General features: G+C 40.4%; 1 protein-coding gene across 2 annotated transcripts in view; it reads left to right on the forward strand.

Moving 5' to 3' along the window:
• Positions 1 to 15,958, forward strand: part of suclg2 (succinate-CoA ligase GDP-forming subunit beta) — a 125,646-nt gene extending 109,688 nt beyond the window's left edge. For both annotated transcript variants that reach the window (XM_039797739.1, XM_039797740.1), the window contains exons 10-11: positions 6,223 to 6,343; positions 15,226 to 15,958. In XM_039797739.1, the coding sequence (XP_039653673.1) occupies positions 6,223 to 6,343; positions 15,226 to 15,338 (234 nt within the window). In that variant the 3' untranslated portion in view covers positions 15,339 to 15,958. The remainder of the gene's footprint in view (positions 1 to 6,222; positions 6,344 to 15,225) is intronic.
• Positions 15,959 to 22,014: the final 6,056 nt, after the last annotated feature.

Raw genomic sequence — 22,014 nt, forward strand, 5'->3', positions numbered from 1 at the left:
ATGAAAATGTGTATTTGAGTGATAATTCAGCAACGCACGCGCAACTCGTGACAAGGAGCCGTTCAGAATGAGAGGGAATACAATGCTTTTATTCCCCCCTGGGTTGAAACTTGGAGGAGAGAAGTACATCATGTTTGTTTGCTATTTATCTGTCTATGGAAGGGAAATGAAGACTTTCTGAACATGATGTTGTTTTCCAGTGTTGTTTATATTTCAGTCCATACAGATCGATATATAGTTTGTTTGTTTTATAATCAGCCATTTCTTTGTCCGCAATAACAACACACACATTCTGTCTAACATGCATCCAAGACACACAGACAGGAGAAGTACAATACAGGGCCCCGTGAGCATGTCAAATTGTCTGGGTTACATTTCTTCCTTGTCCTGAATGCACTTAGTGGGGCATATAATAGCAGGCAGAAAAGCCTGTTATCCTTGAAGGCCCATTTTTGACTTTGACGCAGAAAAGCCTTGGCAGGATATCAGAATGCTGGCAGCAATGATCCTATTTTGTAAAATTTGAATCATTTCACCGGCACCCAGGTAGAAGGCACCGGCTCATGCCGTAACACTGCCTGAAAGAACACACAAAGATCCTCTAAAAAGAGCAACCTGGCACATTCTACCTGATGCATTATGCTGAGCTCTGATGAAAGAAATCTACCCCACTGCCAACTTAGCTCACCTGAAATCAACGCCTTTAAGGAAAAAGGCAGTGCTTGGTTCTGTGCCAGAGTGTGATGTTGGAGATTTTAGACGGATTGGAGTGTGCAATGCTATTTCGTACCTTAAGGCTGGATTTCTGAGCCACTGTGAGCTGAGTGGAGCAGAGCAGTGTTAGACTTTTGACTGGAGAGGGCATCAAACCAGATTTACCCTAAATTTGGCTCCCATTTTTTCAGCCAGTTCATCATTGTGGCATTTTAACCCCATACAGACTAGTACCTTGCTAAAAAGAAGCCATATATATTTTATAACTAATGTGCACTGCACAGTCTACCTCAAAAGGGCTGATATACTTGACCAAAAGTATATATTACATTTTAGAACTGAATGAGCTGTTCTAGGAGACAACATAATTAGTTTTTAATAAAAAAAAAAAAGTAATTTCTACTTTTTTTCTTTGACCTCCTCTTTTACCTCTGTCTCTGCATATTTTTCATTTAAGGCTGATCATAAAGTATGTAATCAAATTATCTCACTTTAAATTACAGTAAGGTGGTTGTGTGTGGTGTTGTAGCTTTGGATATGTAACCTATACTTGGAATAGGCATAAGTGGTAGAACTTTTACATCAAACTTGTCGGTTTACACAGCGAAAATAATATTCCTTAGGCTGTACACTTGCTTGTGAACCTAAACTATACAAATTATAAGGAAAAAAAAACAACAAACTTAAAGGAAAGTGCAACTCAGTCCTCACCACATCCATATTTCTATAAACAGCATTTACTTCTTTGCCAAACGACATAAATCATGTCTTATGTATCATTAATATACATGGCTGTCAATAGGAGACGCATGAATGGAAGAAAAATGGTTCTTCCCAATAGAGACGGAGTTGAAAAATGGACTGCAAATAGGGCGAGAATAGAGTCTTCTCTAGTGAGGCTGCAAAAGGGCATCTAAATCTCTGCTGCCCCCCAGTGGGGGCCGGATAATTCTGTGTGTGAATTTGAGTCAAACCCTGTGATACAGGATGTGAAGTCTTCCCCACCCAAAACCCTATGTTGTATAGTCACCGTTGATTTAATACATTGGTATCATAAAGTGGTGTCCCATACTGCTATGGCTCAGCGTCTACTATCTAACATGAGGAGCAATGTCGTATTACATTGTTAATGCATTGCACACACTAGTAATACAACTACAATCACTTCCTCCAATAATCTTTGGACTTTTCTTTCTTTTTTTTGGGGGGGGGGGGCATTTTAGGCCTTTAAAGGCCTTTATACAGTATATAGGACAGCTGAAGACATGAAAGGGGGGAGAGAGAGGGGGAATAACATGCAGCAAAGGGCTGCAGGGCGGAGTCGAACCCGTGGCCGCTGCATCGAGGAGTCAACCTCTATATATGGGCACCTGGTGAGCTACCCAGGCGCCCTAACTATGTTTTCTTCACGGGATCTTTGTTTTAAACTGACAGACTCAAGCCTAGAGATTTGGTCAATAATATTCAGAAACGCAGCTCTCCACTTCTTTTTCAATTGGTTGTGAACAAATTCACAGTGGCAGTTGTAATGTTGGCCTTGTGCCCTTTCTGTGGGCCACACCTGCACAGGGCAGTGGGGCAGCACACACTAACACATGTGCCCTCAGGCAGCAGAGAATATAGACACACAGACACACACACTCTGTGAACTGCAGATCACGCCTACAGTAACAGGCTGTCAGAGGAACTGTTTGATACACGGCTGAGGTTTAAGAACCAACGCGCCGTATCGTTACACACTTCTTTCTTTCCGTCTGCTTTTCTCTTACTGCAAAACTCTCACCGTCTGCCACTCTTCACACATGTACATTCACACCGGCCATTGAGTAGGCTACAGTATATCACTAATACTTTAGTTTTCTTTCTCTAACAAGTGTGTTAATGCTCCTTTTTGAAGTGTGTGTATGGCTGTGCACCTGGATGCTATAATAACCATAGACTGTTAATATTAATGGACAGAGCATGTGTGACGTCACCCATTGGTTTGTGGAGATCTGCCATGAGTCATCGAATTTGCCGTTACGGGCGCAGCCATCCTCGTTACGGATGTGACGATTTTAGACGAGAGGGAAGAGTGAGGGAGGAGCCACGTTACGTTACACACTTTCACTGGCAATCGCCCTTATCCATCATATCCACGCCCTAAAACACCCCCTGCTTTATCGCCGATTTTAAAATCAACAAGACCATAATTCAAAACATGAACATCATTTTGTGTTGCAGAAGACTTAAAACTAGCGATTGAGATCATAAACTCATTATGAAAATGTTGAAAAGTGAGAAGTGGGTCACTTTCTCATAGACTTCTACAGAAACCGAACTCCTTTTGCAACCGCATGTGTCGCCCCCTGCTGGAATTCAGACAGAATGCAGGTTTAAGGCACTTCTGCATTTGCAGCACTTTGCTGAACCGGATGCATTGTCCATTAATATTTACAGTTAATGATAATAACCCACATTCATGCCTGCTGGGTTTGCCGGTCAACACGTGCATGTCGTACACATCAGTGTGTGGTGAATGTGTATTGGAAGCAGATTTGCATCAGTGGTGTAGTATCAGCAGTGTTGGTCATCTTACTTTTAAAAAAAGTAATTAGTTACAGTTACAAATTACTTCTCCCAAAAAGTAATTGAGTTAGTAACTCAGTTACCACATTGTAAAATTAATTAGTTACTCAGAAGAATAACTGGGCCGGTACTTCCAGTTCGAGAACGCTGCCTTTGAATTTCCCTGGCTTGTCGCTGTCTTGTGTTTAGTAGTAGTCAGAGCGTGCAGTCATATGCAACGGCGTCATCATCCCCATCCCTGCTCTCTCCAGGCAGCTGATGTCACCTCGCGCTTCATTCAACCAAATTTTAGTAACGCGCCACTTTACATTGTCAGTAACGATAACGGCGTTGCAACGATGGGAAAAGTAATTAATTAGATTACTCCGTTACTGAAAAAATAACGCCGTTAGTAACGCCGTTATACTTGAATGCCGTTACTCCCAACACTGAGTATAAGTCCCATCAGAAATGAAAAACATGGATACCTTGAGGCTTGACTTGAATATTATCTTTCTGGTCCACCAGGGTGGAAATGTGTCTTCTTCACTCATAGCCACTATTAAAAATTAAAGGGGCACCCCACCAATTGTACACATAAAGATGAGTTAACTTGTCACGAAAAGTGCTGTACATCCTGAGAAAACAGTTGTATAATGTCATCAGTGGCTCTTTCTAAGGCTTTTTACAGTCTAAGGAAATTACCCTGTTGAAGTCATCAGGGTTTTCTAAGATTGACCGGGCAGAGAGCATCTAGCGAAAGAAACTATTGAGTTGTATTGTGGGAAATGGAAAATCCAGTGTTTGATCGGCGTTAAACAGAGTTTTGACGCGCTTGACCCATACTAAGGACTTAAAGTCAGAAATATCTCAGCCTCTGCAGCTTTGATATGACCATTCTTTTATAAATTGGTCTCTTTTTATTAAACAGTAAAACAACGAAAGAGCCTACAGGGAGGAGGTTCGACACCTGGCTGAGTGATGTTTCCCTAACGTCACACAACTTCATCCCTCTACCACCCACCACACATCGTCGCCAACACACACACACATGCACTTGATTCTGATTAACAGGGTTAACATATGACAGACACTGTTATGCACTCATACAAAAATATACCTTTTTGCGAAAAGTGATATTAAAATAATAATAATAATAATAATAATAATAATAATAATAATAATAAAATAATGACTCCCATGTTATAAAAAAATTATACAATAATTGGGCACAACTTAACTTTGTTCAAGGGTTTAGTGATTGGTCTGAGTGAGCACAGGATATTGTGCAAACAATCATAGTGACAATGTTAACTCTCTAATGAAATGACCATAGCCTAGTTTAAATTGATTAAAACAAGCTTACCAAAATTAATATCTTGAGAACACCCTACCTTTTGTCTTTGGTAAGTGGCCATAGTAGAAGTGAGAAAATGCAATCTGATTTGTCCTACTATAGAAAAAAATGGACTGCTATTCTTTGCCTCCACCTCATACATTATTTAAATAAATTAGAACACCTCATCATGTATTATTACATGCATGATGTGGAGGTCATGATTCATTTTGTTTTTCTTTGTTTTTCATTTGAACATCTAAGTCATGTTCATTTGCAGTTTGGGGCTAATGTTTGCCGGCCTTTTCCGCTTGTTTTTGGCATTCCTGATCACATCCCTGTGTGAGATACTTAATCCCCATGAAACAGTTCTCTGTGTTGACCTAACGACTTGCTCAATTTCTTTGCGTGACATCTGAGTCTTTATGATGCTGCCTACATCTGTGTTTGTTTTGGTGCTCTCTCCTGGTCTTGTGTCATCCTCTGCTGTTCATAAGGAGATGCTTATTTGGATAGCACATAGAGGACAGTGCCTTGGCTGTCGCTCTGATAGCTATCCAAGTCCTTGATCTCCTCTCCCTATAAACATCATTACCACACACTGAAAACATTCACAACAGGCACACCCACACCCACAAGCTGCTCATCCAAATCGGCGCTAACAGATTAGCAGTGATTATAAACAAACATGGAGGATTAATCCTGTGTGCTCGCAGTCTACTTTTCCACTGAGCTAGCCAGGGTAATTACCAAGTGCTAGATTGTTAGTGTAATCACACGCACACAAACACACATGCGCTAGCTGTTTTGCTTCACTACTTGTGATATCAGTGTCGTGCTCATTTTTAAGAAAGTTACAAAGAAACTGCAAGACAGCTGAACTGAACATATTACAGACTGTGAGATTGTTTGGCACATCTCGGTGGGTTCAAATCTCAAAGGTTTGTTCTTGATAGCTGTTAGGGAAATGTGGAATTGTGAAAGCAAAGGATATTTAAACATTTGTGAATGATAGCTATTGAATTTTAAATTCGGTCACTAGCTGGGTGGGAACTGCATGTGTACTTGATTCCATTTTATTCTTTTACCAGCAAGTCAGTTTTAAGGCTAAATATGATAAATGGCTCAAACACATTAGAAGGTTTGGAAACCAGCCAGGTGTGTAGCTTCTTTTGTTTGTCATGTCACCGCTTCCCATTGAAATATTGCTTTATTATTTGGCCTCAGTGTTGCCTTTTTCACCTGCTGCTGCCCTCTTAACTTCACCAATAGATTACTTTATTCTGCCTCCAGTGTGACAGTGTTGTATAGCCTCAGGGTGCATAGCCTCTGGGTGCACGACCTATTGCACACAAAGTTGTTGGTGAAGCTGCTCTATGGAATGTTTTCCTTTTAGTAGTGATATTTCAATCTTGTAACAATTAGTTTTCGCACTGATGTCTTTCCACTATGAGAACTTTGCCAACGATTTGTCAATGGTTGACAAAACTGGACAAACTTTGTTCACTCGTCATAATAAATGTTGGACGTTGTAAATGTACATCTTTTACACAATACTTTCCTTTTGTCCACAGGTGTGTCCCAACCACTGGATTTAATCATTTAATCATTCTCTTCTTTCACAGGTTGAGGCCATCCTGGTCAACATCTTTGGTGGGATCGTCAACTGTGCCATCATCGCCAACGGTATCACCAAGGCCTGTCGAGAGCTGGAGCTGAAGGTGCCACTGGTGGTCAGGCTTGAAGGTAGGAATATATACACACACACACACACACACACACAAATCGAGGTTTAGCCTGTCTGGCCCTCTTAGCAAGCTGGCCCCCACTGACACAATGTGCATCATGCCCCTCAGAAACGTGGACCATTGATCTCTGTCTAGCCAGGATTGACCTTAATGAGGATTTGATGATGCTGGATAAATGACACTGCCTTTAAAGCTGCGATTTAAAATCAAGTTTCCACCTCCAGCACTTGTCAATCATCTTGATGAGCTGTTTGCCTTCACATGACATACTGTACATCTTAAGGCCCAGGTAATCAGCAGCTCTAACACCAGTATAGGCATCATGCTAACAGACTAGGGTTCAGCCAATCTCTAACTGAATTTTAGAAAGCTTATGCTTTTATTCACCATGTCTTCAAACGTTCATTTCCTGTAGCTCATGTTCTCACTGTGACCTTCCTGACCGCTAGCCCCATAGCTACAACTCATATGGCCTCTAGCTTCAGCTTCCATGGAATAAAGCGTCACAAAACACAAAAATAATGTAGCCAGTTATATCTGATTTTAGATCTATTTAGTTACTGTTTTGAAGTGACAAATGTATATAACATCACTTTATAGTGTAATTGATCAACCGCGCAAGTGCTGCAGGATTTAAATGACCTCTTTCCCAACTTGTTTTAAACTTTGGAGCCATTGTACAGTGTTACTGCTGCTTTACTCTCTGGAGTGTATCCATCTTCATTGTGGCCCAGTGTCCCAGTAAGTAGCAGCAGTGCATTTCTCTTACCTGTCACATTTTGCCGCACCCATCATTAGCACCGCCAGAATAACAGTAGAGATGGCACTGATTGGCTCACCTTTCACCTGTATATGCTAATGACACCTGTTCAATTTTGTGTGTGTGTGTGGGGGATGCTGCAGCAGCAGTGAATTCTGGAGGCACGGGGCCAGTTGGTGGTTAGCTTAATTGTCAAGATCCTGCTGAGTGGTGTGTAAAGAGCAAAAAAAGATTGTGTGTGTGTGTGTGTGTGTGTGCGTGCGTGTTAGCCCTCAGCACCTCACACTATATGTCCTCTCACACACACTGCTACTATGGTTTGTAGGTCAGGGTGCGTAAGCTGTTTCTAGAACCCAGCTGTGCACCAAGGCACTACAGTGCAGTATAGACATGGCTGTTCAGAGTTTGAGTGGGAAGTTTAGTTATATTAACACTTACAGGTTTTGTTCTCAATCAAATGAGGCCTGTTGACACATACACACCTAGAGAGATACATTTAGCAAAGAGTCTAGATCTGGATAATGATTTCACTATTTCCCCCTAAACAAAAGCAAATTGCATGCAGGTGTGTAATATTAGGGCCCTTTTATCTGAACTAACTTTGCACCTGAACCAAAACTGAAGCTATAACAGGGACAAATGTGTTGCTTGCTGCACACAAAGTTAACACAGATACATCTGCGCCAGTTCAAATATTTAAGGAGATAAAAAATATGCATTTGTGTAATTTATATCCACTGTCTTCATGTTGCCGATTGACCACGTGGCTGAAGAGTGAGTACACAACTGCTGAAAGAAACGACTGGATTTGCAATAAAAACAGACTCTTAATTGGTCACCACACATTTCTTATGCCATAGGCCATGTAATTCAACCTGACTCACAAACAGGCTGAGTCCAGAAGGTCACTGCTGGCGGTTGGTCCAACCACGTTTTCCTGGCCCGGGCCTAATCCAAGCTTTAGCTGTGGGTCATTACATCCTGGGCCGCAGTCTTGTGGAGAAGATTGGTTCAGAATCAATCAGCTCAGCTTGCTAGGCTGACCGCAGGGCAGTGAGAACAGCCCAGCGCTCTTCAACAGGATCAGAATGGATTAACTGGCACACTTTTAATTGGGAAGGCTCTTTTAAAAAGCCTGGGATGATTACATTGGTGGGGAGTTATGTATTCCCATATGTGGAGGAGGGCCATGTTCTCTAGATGCTGATATGGTTGAATTAGTTGATAGGGTTGCTTTATGTGTGGGCTGATAGAGTGTCCAACTAAAACACAGCCGTTTGTGGGCTACAGTATTAGCACTTAATATTCATACATTGCAAATGTATGCAACAGATTCAGCACAGAACGTTGAGTGTTGTAGTACTCGAGATCAGTCTCAAGACCACTTTTCGAAGGTCTCGTCTCAGAATCTTTTCTTGTCTCGGTATCGGATCAAGAGGACTCGGGATTTTATTTCAAGACCACAACTACATGGATTTCCCTAAACTGCCTGTGCATTGTCGGATTTATGCCTGTGTGTTAAAACTTGCAAAGGCATCTAATAACTTGACTCCTATCTAATTTGAAATTTGTTACGGTACCCCCTCTCCCTGCCCCATTTACAGGTACTCCCAAGAAAGTGAATGTGGGAGACAGGAGAAGAAATTCTGTATGTCTAACACAAATCTGGTCTTGACTTGGTCTCAGCCCCTCAAAGTCTTGGTCTTGTCTCGGTCTCGATACCCTCTGGTCTTGGCGATGACTTGGTCTTGGTTTAGGTGGTCTTGACTATAACACTGATATAAACACCCAAATATTTAAGGTTTTGATAGAAAGGGATACATGAGGAAGTACTGTACTGCCCCCTTTGGCCACAGTATGAACATGGACATATTGCTCTGTGAGGATGCTGTCTGCAAATTCCCCTTGAGTAGCCCTCAGGGTCCAGGAAAAAAGGTGACTGCATTTGCACTATTGATTTATGGAACTGTTCCCCAACTGTCTGTCAAACAGTGGTGGCTGTTTACACCTTAAAAGGAGATCTGACCATTTTTTTCTCTGATTTAATTTAAAAGAGACGTGAATAGTGAGGTTGAGATGGCCCTTTCAGTCCTGACGGTGTCACCATAGCTTAAATAGCTAACTGCTGCAGCTACACAGCCATAAACAGGTGTGCATGTGCATACAGACAGACAGACAGACAGAGACACACACACACACACACTGGGATGTATATAAACATGCAAAGACTGGCTCGTTTTGACACTGATATCTGACCATTCCAGTTGTGAATATGAAACAACGACCAATGTTATCTTACTTTCTTTATCAGAGTCTGGATGAATGGATGAAAACCTGAATTTTAAAAACTGTCAATGTCAGAGATACTCTTTAAATGAAATATGCTTAGCTATAGTGTGTGTCTCTCTCTTGAAAAAGAGTCTAGACAACAGAAGAAACAACAGAAAACTGTTATTAATGACTGACTAGCACTTCAAAGGAAAAGCGTCTGCTCCGTTCAGGAGTATCTTGCTCTGCGTTTGAATGAGAAGCATTTGATGTTTGACACACAGGGTGAAGGAGGGAGGAGCAGGCCTCATCCTTTTTAGACTGTGAAGGGAAAAACTCTCACTGTTTACTGATTATTATGAGGATTAAAAATCAAAGTCAGAACAAGTGTGATGACAATCAGTGATAAAAGATTTTTTTTTTTACACCAGTTATTCAAGGTAACTGGGGCAGAAAGACACAGAGCCACTGGTATTTTCTGTCATGCTCGCTGTCACATAAATTCTCTAAAAAGTGTCTTTGTTCTTTAATATTCAGTGATATTATCGACTGTTCTATTTTTTATATCAACTGCCTAGTATAGTATTATCACTAGTCATGGCGTCAAAAAATAATGGAAGGAAAATCTCAGTTGTCTTTTACTTTTGAATACCTGCCAACAATTCTCAGCAAACCGATTCAGATACATGAGGGATGCATTTCAAACTAGCTTTACTAAATAATTTTTAAATAAAATCCCCAAAACTCTGTGAATTATGCTTATTGAAATTGCCCAAAAAAATATTTGTCGTAAATCCTTACTGGATTTTTTTTTTTTGTCCTTTTGTCAGAAACCTAAGAAAAAACTGTTGCGCAGGTCTTTAAATCACAGCTATGGAAACTTTTCTGAACACTAGGGTTGGATGTTTTCAACCAAAATGGCATATGACGATGTCCATAATGAAACTTAACGATGGACGATGACATCATTGGCAGTTGGTGGGGGGGTGGGATTTGTTCAAATTCAAAATTTACATAAATTAAATTATATCCACAAAGTTCGTTGTGACATCACGATGACTGCCGGCCATCGCGATGGACGGTGACATCATCCATCGGACCTACTTCTACTGAACACCGGCCAGAGTGTCCAAAAGTGACAAGATAGTTTTCGACACATGACAGTAGGAAAAGCACAAGTTGAAAACATTAAAAATAATGATGGCAGAATTATTGTGTCACACTGTCATGGCTTACTGGGACACTTGAATAAAACAGAGCCATTGTTAATGTTATTAGTAACACCTGTGCGTTTCCTACTATGACAAGTCAAAATGTCTGCTGTGAAAAAGGCCTACGGTAAATGCTTAATCATAGCATAACACTAATAACAGTAGAGATTGAGTCATGGAGTCAGCAAGCTGGTTCACTTATGTTGGAATAATTAGCTTGAGTTTACTTACATTAGCAACCACTAGACATTCCAAACCAAGTAAAGACTATAGCACCAAAACCTCTCAGTGTACTGAATCGAGCAAAGGGTGTGTTTTTATTACCTCGGCCAAGGAGGTTAGGTTTTTCGGCTCAGTTTATTTGTTTGTTTGTTTGTCTGTCTGTCAGCAGGATTACAGAAACACTACTGGCCCGATTTTAATGAGACTTGGCGGAAGGGTGTAGCATGGGTCAAGGAAGAACCCGTTACATTTTGGAGTGGATCAGAAGCACGGGGCGGATAAACAACTGATTTATCACTTTTGTTAACATTGCGAGATTGGGCATTGTGCTGCATTCGTGGTGTTCATTTGTAAAAGAAAGATGCTGTTATTTCTTCTACGAAAAGTTACACCGTCTCGCTTTATTGAAAACAAAGTTCAGAGCAAATGTATCAAGCTAACTGCACAACCACAGGAACAGATTTAAAAAAATGTTGAGCTTCACAACATTTATCTTTATACAACCAAATAAAAACGCATGTCTTGTCATCCCTCCAAGGAATCATGAGAAGTACAGAGTAACTCTGTAGGTCTGAGATTGTGGCAGAGGTTCCTGCTCTCATCATTTACAGCTTCCCCTCTCCTATTAAATATATAACGAATTTTGAAGTCACAAATATTCTTAAAATATAAAAAATTCACCCATTAATATATTAATACATTAAATGAATAATTCATTTTAAAAGTAGAGTAGTTATGAAGTTACAACAATGATCATTATTGACTAACCCATTTAAATGTAATTTTAGTTTTAGTTGTTGGACTTATATTATAAGTTTAAATGTCTGTATTTCCTAATAACCTCTGGCTAAGAAACACACGCTCCAATGTTAAGTATAATAGTCTTACCAAAATAACTTGCATTGTCCAAAATTATTTTTTACCACACACTTTCCACATTTGTTCCAGGTCTTTTAAATTACTTTATATATTTTAAAAACTTTTCACTTCCATAACAATTTGTATATCCTATGTTGATATTATCTGTAATTCATCCAATTTTTAAAGAGATAATTAATGCTTTATTGTTTGTTCACTAAACTCAGCTTGTTCAGAATTGGTCACAAATTTCCGCAGCAGTACTGCAGCATCAACAGAACTTTTTCCGGCACATGCCTTTGGCACAGCCCTAAGCCTTATTATCTTATTGAAATATGGCGCCCTGTGTTGAATTCAATTCAATTGGAAATTGAATAAAATTTTCCAGATGCTTGTTTGGAGGGGAAAAAAAAGTTCAGAATGGCAAGTGACTTTTGACTTCATTGGTAGTGATGAATAATTTTAAAAGTTATTTGAATTGGGACACATGCTAAGACATACAGTACAGCATCACAGCAAAGCTATTGCAAATTCCAATGCCCATCCCTAACTCAGTAAAACCCTGGAGATAGTATATATTGCGATCATTTTCTGCTATGGGACAGTGAAAATCTTTCTTTTACCTTTTTCCTTAAAGGTCAGCCTTTAATCTACTTTTAAAATCTAAAGTCTATAGACTATAAAGTCTTTCTTTGTGTGAATACATTATACTGTATATGTCTGGGTCCAGGCCATGAGTAGGTCTCTGGCAGCACCTAGTGGCTGCAGGTGAACACATTCTTATAGTGAGCATACTACATGCACACATACGCACACACACGCGCACACACACACACGCACACATACATGCTTACTCTCACACTCTCTCACTCACTCACTCACACTCTCTCACACATAAACACACTCTTACACACACACACACACACATACACACACACACACACACACACACACACACACACACACACACTTACACTCACCTGGTGATGATGTGATTTATCCAACTGGGCTCTGTCGTTGACTCTGCTACTGTGAGGTATCAGTGCTCCCTACTGCTCACAGTGGAACTGCAGTCAGCTCACACATATACAGAAAAAGCCCAGGTAAACGCACGTCTCTTTTTTTTTATTTCCCCCCACCCCCCTTACACATAACACAGGTAGCACAGATAGTGTTTTAACAGTGCTGTACATACTATTGCTTCTCATGAATATTTATGTAATGGAAAAATAGCACTTTCCATAGGCATATTTGTCTTTTCAGAGAATCTCTTACATTATGTATTTGCTGTGGGCACATACATAATTGTAAACATTGTTGTGCTCCAACTTTGTTTTAATCGTCTGATAAATAAGCCTGTCAGTATGAGACTATTGATCGGTCAATCCTAATGAAGTTCACGGGTCAGCCTATTAAATGTAAAGCATACAGTACTGCCCCGCCCCCTCCATTGAGACTAGGTTTGTCACAGTCGAGCTACAGTATTTGATGAGAAGTGAGGAGATGACTTGGGACACCCAATCCCCTGTTTATGTGCCAGAGCAAGGTCTCTTCCTGCTCTTATTCTAATTAATTACATTGCAGAATTGATTGTTTGGAGTGTGAGCCTGCAGAAATGTGTCTGGAATCACTTATTATCGGGCTGGACAAAAGAGATGAAATATTAGGCGTTAAGTGGCGCTGGTAATAGAATTCCTCATGAAAGGTCTATTGATCAGGGTGGCCAGGCCTCCGGAGAATTCACATATCATGCAGTCTTAATTACACGCCAGCCAGGAGAGCTAAGGTCAACCTGTAAGCGTCTGAGCATGAACACACACACACACACACACACACACACACACACACACACACACACACACACACACCTCCACATCACAGATATGGCATGTGAATGCAGACACCATACACCAAGGTGCAATTGTTGTCACATCAAACCTTTGTAATTACACACATACAGTAAATTCTTTACATATATGCGGCTGCAACTAATGATTATTTGCATTATAGATACATCTGCAGATTTCTTTTATCTATTAATCGTTAGGTCAATAAAATGTCATATGTTTTGTCTGACCAACGGTCAAAAACCTAAAGAGATTCAGTTTACTATCATAGAAGACAAATACCAAAAGCTGGAACCACTGAAGTGCTGCCATTTTCGCTTTAAAAGAAAATTACTTAAACAATCAGTTGATTCTCAAAATTATTTCTTATTCATTTTCTGTTGATCGACTAATTGTTGCAGCTGTACATGTAGGGCATAACATGTATCAGTATGTAAACAAGGAGCAAAGGAGTAAAAGGATGATTTGATATACAATTTTGAAATTGTTGAGTCAAAGAACAAAGAGATCATAATTCAATTCATGAGTAAAGTAAATTCATAGTGAATGTAATGTACAGTACACTAACTACATTATACACTAACTAGATTATAATTCAGTCAAGTTTTGAAAATGGGTGCTTATTTGTTGAAAAGTGGTTCAGATGATAACCTTTTAGCACAAAGCAAATCAGGTTACACGATGGAGTTTGACTTCTCAGTGGTACAGTATATGATGACCCAGAGAGTATAAAAAGATAATTCTTTGTGGATCCCCAGGGGGAAATTCAGGTGTTGAAGCAGCATATGTACAGAAGAAATTACAGATTAATAGTTTTTTAAATAAACGAGTAAATAAGAAGTAAAATAAAATAAGAACAGGAATAAAAATTCTAAAATAATGGGATTCAGAAACAAAATACGAGACAAGACAGAGTAGAGAATTGATGATACGAGATCAGACAGATTCTGTAAAAGGCATTTTCTTTGCCATCATGTCTTCATGTGTGAAATCTGTAAATGCCACATAAACAGCTGGCTTCTGTTGTTTGTGCAGCATGGGCGATTCTGCTTCATTTGACCTTTTTCTCTCTCTCTCTCTCTCTCTCTCTCTCTCTCTCTCTGTCTTCCTCCCTCTCATTCACTCCCTCTGTCCGCCATCGTCCTCTCCCTGTCTGTGTCCTTCCGTCCACTGTGGCGCCCCCTGCCCTGTGTTGTGACAGGCTTGTCAGGCCTGTGTTTGGCTGCACAGTGTGCAACGCTGGGAGGCAGCCAGTTCAGTCTGTAGAGTCTCGGGGCTGTGGAGAGTGTCTATGGATCTCTCTCTCTCTCTCTCTCTCTTTTTTTTTTTTTTTTTTTTTTCTGTGTCTGTCTGTCTGTCTCCGGTTGGTTGGGGGTCTACCGGGACATGGACGCCACCGTATCACCCAGCACCTGCTACCCCTGACCTCACTGCAGCCAGGGGCACACACACACACATACACACACATACACATACACACACAAATTGCCCTCTTGCCTCACTGACATTATTCACAGACAAAAGCTGCCACCGTTCACCCATCACTCTATCCATCTGTCATCATGTGCATTGATTCCTCCAAAGGAACTCTTTGTCTTTCACACAGTGTGGTTTTTACATCAGTGCAGATGGCACATCAGGTTCAACCTTGTTAAGCCAGATTTTGTCATTTTAGTTGTTGCCTGTTGTAACAGTGTTTTCCTGTGTCTTCTAGGGACCAACGTCCACGAGGCCAAGAGGATTCTGTCCGAGAGCGGCCTGCCCATCACAGCAGCAGAGAACCTGGATGACGCTGCCAAGAAAGCAGTGGCTGCCATCAAGAAATAGAAAACTCAGTGTGACCTCACCACACCACGCTCACGTCCACCCATCACCAACATGAATACAGTCTCAGATCATCACCGTCAGCCTTTTCTTACACATACAGACCTCCAGGACGTCAAGCCTTTGCTCTCATAGGCCTTTACTTTTCTTTGTTTTAACACTAGCTCCCCAAAAATACTTTCTGTCTATGTATATCACAGGTTTCTTTTTGAGGTGCTGTTTCACCTTAACACCTTACAAAATTAAAATTTTAGTCCCTTAACCTGTGCAGTGTAAATTAGCTGCTTTTAAATTCTTTAAACACAATCTATACTATATGCATATAAAATGAAATAAATCACTCTGTAACTCTCAGGCTTGTCAACATAATCTTGTCCTGGAAAATCATAACGCTCTAGTGACCTCTGTCAGAAATTAGATGGAGACCCAACACTTTGTGCATTCCATTTTCCAAGGTGAAAGATGCTGCTTTCTCTCTGCGTACTGTGGTATTTGTATGGAATATTAGTTAAGAAAGATTTTCACCATAAAGCTTTAGTGCATAATGTTTTGATATTAATGAACATCCCTCACACTCAAGCCATTGCCAAATGAGTTGCTACAAAGCTAATTAAGACTATCAGCTCCACACAGCTCTCTCTGGATTTCTCAGTATGGCTATGTTCAGGAAATGGTGTCGTCCAGCAACTTATGCGCGCAGAAACTCAAGTGAAGATAATTACGTCTTCTGAAGAGTCCATCATGTTTTTTTTAATCCTCCGTGTCCTCCTTGGCTACTAGCAACTTAGTGGAGGAGGGTTGGGGGCACGTGCACAATCACGGATCACGGTGTTGTCCTAGAGCTACAGTGCGTAGTTTCTTTCGCCCCCATGAGGAATTCTAAGCAATGACAACACCACTGTTGTTGCATCCACATGACACAAGCCTTCCGTGATAGCGCACCGCCCCCACCCCTCCTCCACGCAGTTGCTAGTAGCCAAGGAGGACACGGAGGATTACAAAAACATGAAGGACTCTTCAGAAGAGGTAATTATCTTCACTCGAGTTTCTGCGCTTGAAAGTCGCCAGACGACACCATTTTCTCAACACAGCCACACTGAGAAATCCAGAGAGAGTTGTGTGGAGCTGATAGTCTAAATTAGCTTTGTATCAACTCATTTGTCAATGGCTTAAATGTCACAGACATTCATTAATGTAAAAAAGTTACACACTAAAGCTTTAAAGGTACAGTATGACTGAAAACTGCTCATTCTTTTGAAACCATTTTCATGGCACTTAACACAAATTCTGTCTGTTTTCTAAGTGACAAATTCATCAATCCATCCGCTGCCTCATCTGTGAATCTACCCACGCTGTGAATTTTATGCATCATGTCTTAATTGTTAAGTGTTCAATGGCTAAGAGTGTGCTTAGATCTGTGCCTATTTCATGACGGCTTAAGAGTTTTGTAAACTATCTTTCAGTACCAGCAGTAGTTTCATACAGAGTGAGAAAACAAAATCAAAAATGCAATTGTACTTACTGTAGCTTTTTTTTATAATCATGAATGTATATTAACAGGATATCCTGAATACAGTGTATAAACTGTGTTTATAATTTGAGATTAAAAAGAAATATTTCAAGACTACTGTCTCATTTATTTGTTCACTTGACATAGAGTAAGCGAATAGACACAGGCAGATGAAAAGTAGGAAAGACGTGGAAATCAAAACTCAGAGGAAGAAAAGAGCAAATTTGCTGAATAAATGTAATGTCTGTAGTTTGTACAGTTCCATGCCTTTGAGCCCACACCACTACCTAAACCAAGAAACGCACAGTCCAGCCTTGAGATAACCTTTGAATATACATTAGGACCTTACTCCAGAAAATTCAAGTTGTCAATATAGCTGCTGCATTATGCTATTGTACGTTTTTGCATTAGATCAACTTACTGTATGTTTAGTCTGAGGGTTACATAGACCTATAATATATTTAGTTTCAAACTATGATAAGATACAGATCAGTTACACATTTAGTTTAAGTTGGATAGGTTTAATTTGAATTCATTTTTGTTTTGATAGGTCAAGCCAGGGCTGTCAAACATACGGCCCGTGGGCCAGAACCTGCCTGCCAAAGGGTCCAGTCAGGCCCACTGGATGACTGTGCAAAGTGTGAAAATTGCAGAGAAGTAATGAATTCCAAATTTACCACTTTAATCTCAGAGAGTTGTTTTTTTCCGTAAATTTACGACTTTAATCTTAGAAATTCTGAGTTTCTTCTAGGAATATTACCCTTCTCTCCCGGGTCCGTAACATTATTATTTTTTTCCTACAATGGCCTTAGAACGCTGTCGTAGCAGAAGCAACTTGCATTTGCCAACATCAAGCTGACAAGAAACTCTGTGGCAGATACATTTTCTGATCTTTCTGGAGTGGTTTACATTACATGTCATTTATCTGACGCTTTTATCCAAAGCGACTTACAATTAAGTCTTAATTAATGCAAATTAATGCAAACTCCAGACAACAAGTAGTAAGTGCAAGTACATTAGCTTTAAATAGGTAACGCTACAAAGAGCCATATGTGCAGCATCAAGATTATTATTATTTTGTTTTCCCCTTCTTTATCCGATTATTTAGTCGGAAGAGATGTGTTTTTAGCCTTCGGCGGAAGATGCACACGTTTCTGGCCATCCTGATGTCAATAGGGAGCTCGTTTCACCATTTAGGAGCCAGGACAGCAAACAGTCGGGATTTCGTTGAGTGATTAGTTCTCCCTCGCTGTGAGAGGTTTACTGGTCTGGCCTACTTCAGATCAAATTAGGGGTACTGTATGTGGCCCATGAACTGAAATGAGTTTGACAACCCTGGGTCAAGCCATGTGATAGCTAGCCAAAGCTGTAGCTCTGGCACCAGAAGGACATTTTAGAAAATACATTATGCAACCATTTGTGTGGATAAGCTTGTCTTTAGGGCTGCAGCTAAAATGTCTTGTTTTGTCCAACCAACGGTCCAAAATGCTGATATTTACATGTATTCATTTGGCAGACGCTTTTGTCCATCATTTACTACAGTAAGTTTGGTATTGTCAGTAAAAGACAAATTAGTTTTAACAGATTTTCATGGTATTAGTGTTTATTTATAATTCAAGACCAAGCAGAAAATCCACTGGAACTATGAAGTAATACATTTGGCATTTTTGCTTGAAAAATGAATAAAAAAAAATGAAAAATTGATTATCAAATTAGTTGCCAATCAATTTTCTGTTGTTTGACTAAGCGATTAATAGACTGTCACAGCTCCACTTGTCTTCACTTTGTGATATTGTGGAATAAAAGCCAACGCCAACTTTTGAAGGAAGATAACACACTCATGCTTAACACTTTAACACATCATTGCAAAAGCTCTTATGGGCGATAGGCTGTTGATCTGGAATTCGTTTTAACAGTGAAGAATTTAGAAATGAGCAAAGAAAGAAGGATATTTCAAATGTTTTTAGATTGTTGCGTTAAACAGCCTCGTACCTGTGACAACATACCCGTAGTCTTAAAAACATTTGAATTAAAGATTATGCAAAGACGAAATCATACCAATTTCTACCAAAGACTAATCTTTCCATTTCATTATATTAAGTTTGTTTAATGCATTGATTTGGATTCATCTGCAGTAGTTTACTGTAAAAAGCCAATGAGATTAGGTTTCCAAGAACTCGCTCATGTATTATGCAGTATGCAAAAATATGCCATGCAGCATGTTATATACGTACTGTATTTTACACTATTGTCTATTCTGCCTGGCTTTTCATCTGTGGATTGGTACACGCACATACCCACACATATAGTATAAACACACACTTTAACTCCTCGAGTCACACACCTTCCATCCTCTAATGAAACTCTAGTGTACGTCGTCCTAAGAGAGACTTGAGAGGAGAGACTGTCCTTCATAGGCCCTGTGTGAGCAGAACAGAGAGACAGAGAGTTGACTGAGACCTATTCCTGTCAGACACACTGACTGTGTGATGGATTATCTGTCAGGCAATCTGAGAGGACGCCCAGACACACAGGATCGACTGCCACCTCCGTGAAAGACGCACACACAAAGCGTTTTTTTTCCCCCTCTCCTGGATGCACCAGGAGGTTTTCTCTGAGTGTTTCTGTGACAGGAACACTCAGAGAAAACTGAGTCTCAGTCTCAAACTGGAGTTCGCCGCTTAAATACTAGTAACTTGTTTTTTTTTTGCCAGGTAAAGTCAAGATGACTCCAGATGGGGGGGCTTTTGGTAATTGTGGCGGTTGCTAGAAATCTTTCCAAATACAGTAGTTAGAAGTGACAGGCTGTGTATTAACTGCCAACCTTGACACAAAGTAAAGGGAGATTTTAAGTAAAATTGTTGGCGAACTACTATCATTTATTTGTTATTTATTATTTTTAAGTGTCCCTATCACCAAGAGTCATCTCAAGACACAAATGCAGAGGTCTATGGCTTTGTGTTACACCATGCCAGCCAGCCAAGCCGTAGAAATGGGCTGAAGGGTTCAATAATTGCCTTATTTCATGCTCTTCCCTCCGTGTGTCAGAAATATCCCTGCTGATGGATTGGACTGAGGAATTTAAGGCTTGTTAAAGCGGGCTTCTCGGGCCCTGATATTGTTTAATTCAGTGTCAAGCTGGAGGTCACAACGAAATGTGCACACTGATTTACTTGGCAAAATTAGTGCCGCTCCTTCATATAAATATAGATGAGGGGGGAAAGAAGCTTTGGAGGTCAGCCTGAAGACCTCTATCATGTAGCCCGCTGCTTTTAACTCGGCTAATACCTCTGGAGTTGAGAGAAGGGGGTGTTGGTTTAAACGACCCTCTGGGCGGGCTGCTCCTTTAATTAAGCTGTATTATTATGCCCGGGGAGTTTTATTTTTCACCCTTGGTGACTCACTTTATTTGTCTCTGTAATTGTCCATTTTGCTTTCTCGAAACGTGGCAGTTTTTTTTTTTTTTTATTTGGTTCTGTATGGATGTCAAAACAGTAATTGCCACTTTATGAAGCTGCCTTCAGTGTTTAAGCGTGTTGGGAGAGCTGGTGCTCGTGAAAAGCATTCTTTGAGACAACAGGGTCAAGGCCGTGTCTCAGGAAGTATTGGATATTTATTGAGTCATTTGGAAACAACAACTATGAACATATTAGTTCATCATAAAGCGATAGCAGTATGAATTGCCTCCGGCTATTGTACTTCATTTTTCAGGGACAAGGGGTTGCTCAATATTTACAATTTTCTGCCTGTGCATCTGTCGACAAGCCAATAAACAGATAAGGGTGTGTGTGTGTGTGTGTGTGTGTGTGTGTGTGTGTGTGTGTGTGTGTGTGTGTGCGTGAGCGTGTGAGCGTGTTGAGGTTTCCATCCTTGTGTGTAAGTTCTTGAGAGCTGCATATAAAGGCGGCACATTTTCATGCTTGCTTGTTTGTTTTCCTCTTCTCATTCATAGAAATATAAAATAAGAGCAGGTCCGGCCTCACCTCTCCGCAGCTGTTATTGTCTAACCACTATCCCGAAATCATAAAAAATAGTCGCTGACAGGTTTTATGGGGGAGAAGCAACGCAGTGTGGGAGAGAGTAAAAACGTCAAGAGTGAAGGAGGAGCCGAGGCTGTCGGCAGCGTGCTGCAGTTGAGGTCCTCAGATTTGGCCTTGGCTCGCAGATGAGCAGAAAAATCCATTTCCCTCTCTCCAAACTGTTGTCAGTGTGTGTGTAATTGAAGGACTTGGAATCGATTTAAATTACCTTGGCTGTCTCGAGAAATTGAGCGAAGGAGAAGCAGATTTAAAAAGTAGCAATAAGCAACATACCTCCTGAATCTTCCTTTTTCCATGACAATGTCTTGTTTTCTCCAAGCTACTCTCACAATCGATACACTTTAAGGGTATCTTACAAGTGCAAAGTTTGAACACACAAAGTTGGTCCACAATATTTTTTTCCATCAATCAAACCTTATCTTGTCCCCTTTTTTTTAATGCCCTCGCGTGGTGCATCTATCCCTCCAACATTGCATAGTTTCTCTCCTCTTTCCTTCCACATTACTTTTTAAAATTCTTTTCTCATCTCCATTTCCATAGTCTTTTGACTCTAACTTTCATCAATTCATCCTTTAATCAATCTATCCCGTCATCCTTTTTTTTTTCTTCTTAACATTCCTACACCCCATCCTGCTTCCATTGATCCCATCTCGCCATCATGCTTCCTCTCCATCCTTCCCTTCCTTTCTTCTTTCGTCGTTTTTTCACCTTTCTTCTTCCCTGGCCCTACAAAAAAAAAAAAAAAGAAACAGCTACAAAATAGATATGAAATTGTGTAAAGACATTCAGGTCCCCAGAGGATGAATCCTTATGACTTCGGGGATCCCCTGAATTTTCCTGTTTCGACAACTGTGTATTACTTTTCTGCAATTGTTCTCATCCCTTTCTTCAATCCTTCCTGCTTGCCTCATTCCCTTAGTACCTTAGCACTATTTAACTCTCCTTGGAGTGAGCAGGTAATGACCCTTTTTCAATAGCAAAGAGAGGCGACGGAGAGAATAGAAAGCAAGGCAGAGCTGAATACATCCTACACTTTGTCTTTTCCGATGTACAATATCTTAGTTCCCATCCGGCTTCTATCCATCCCATCTCTCCATCACGCTTCTCTTCTATTCTTCCAGGCATGCCT

This window comes from Perca fluviatilis, chromosome 4, assembly GCF_010015445.1.
Source record: "Perca fluviatilis chromosome 4, GENO_Pfluv_1.0, whole genome shotgun sequence".
NCBI lineage: Eukaryota > Metazoa > Chordata > Actinopteri > Perciformes > Percidae > Perca > Perca fluviatilis.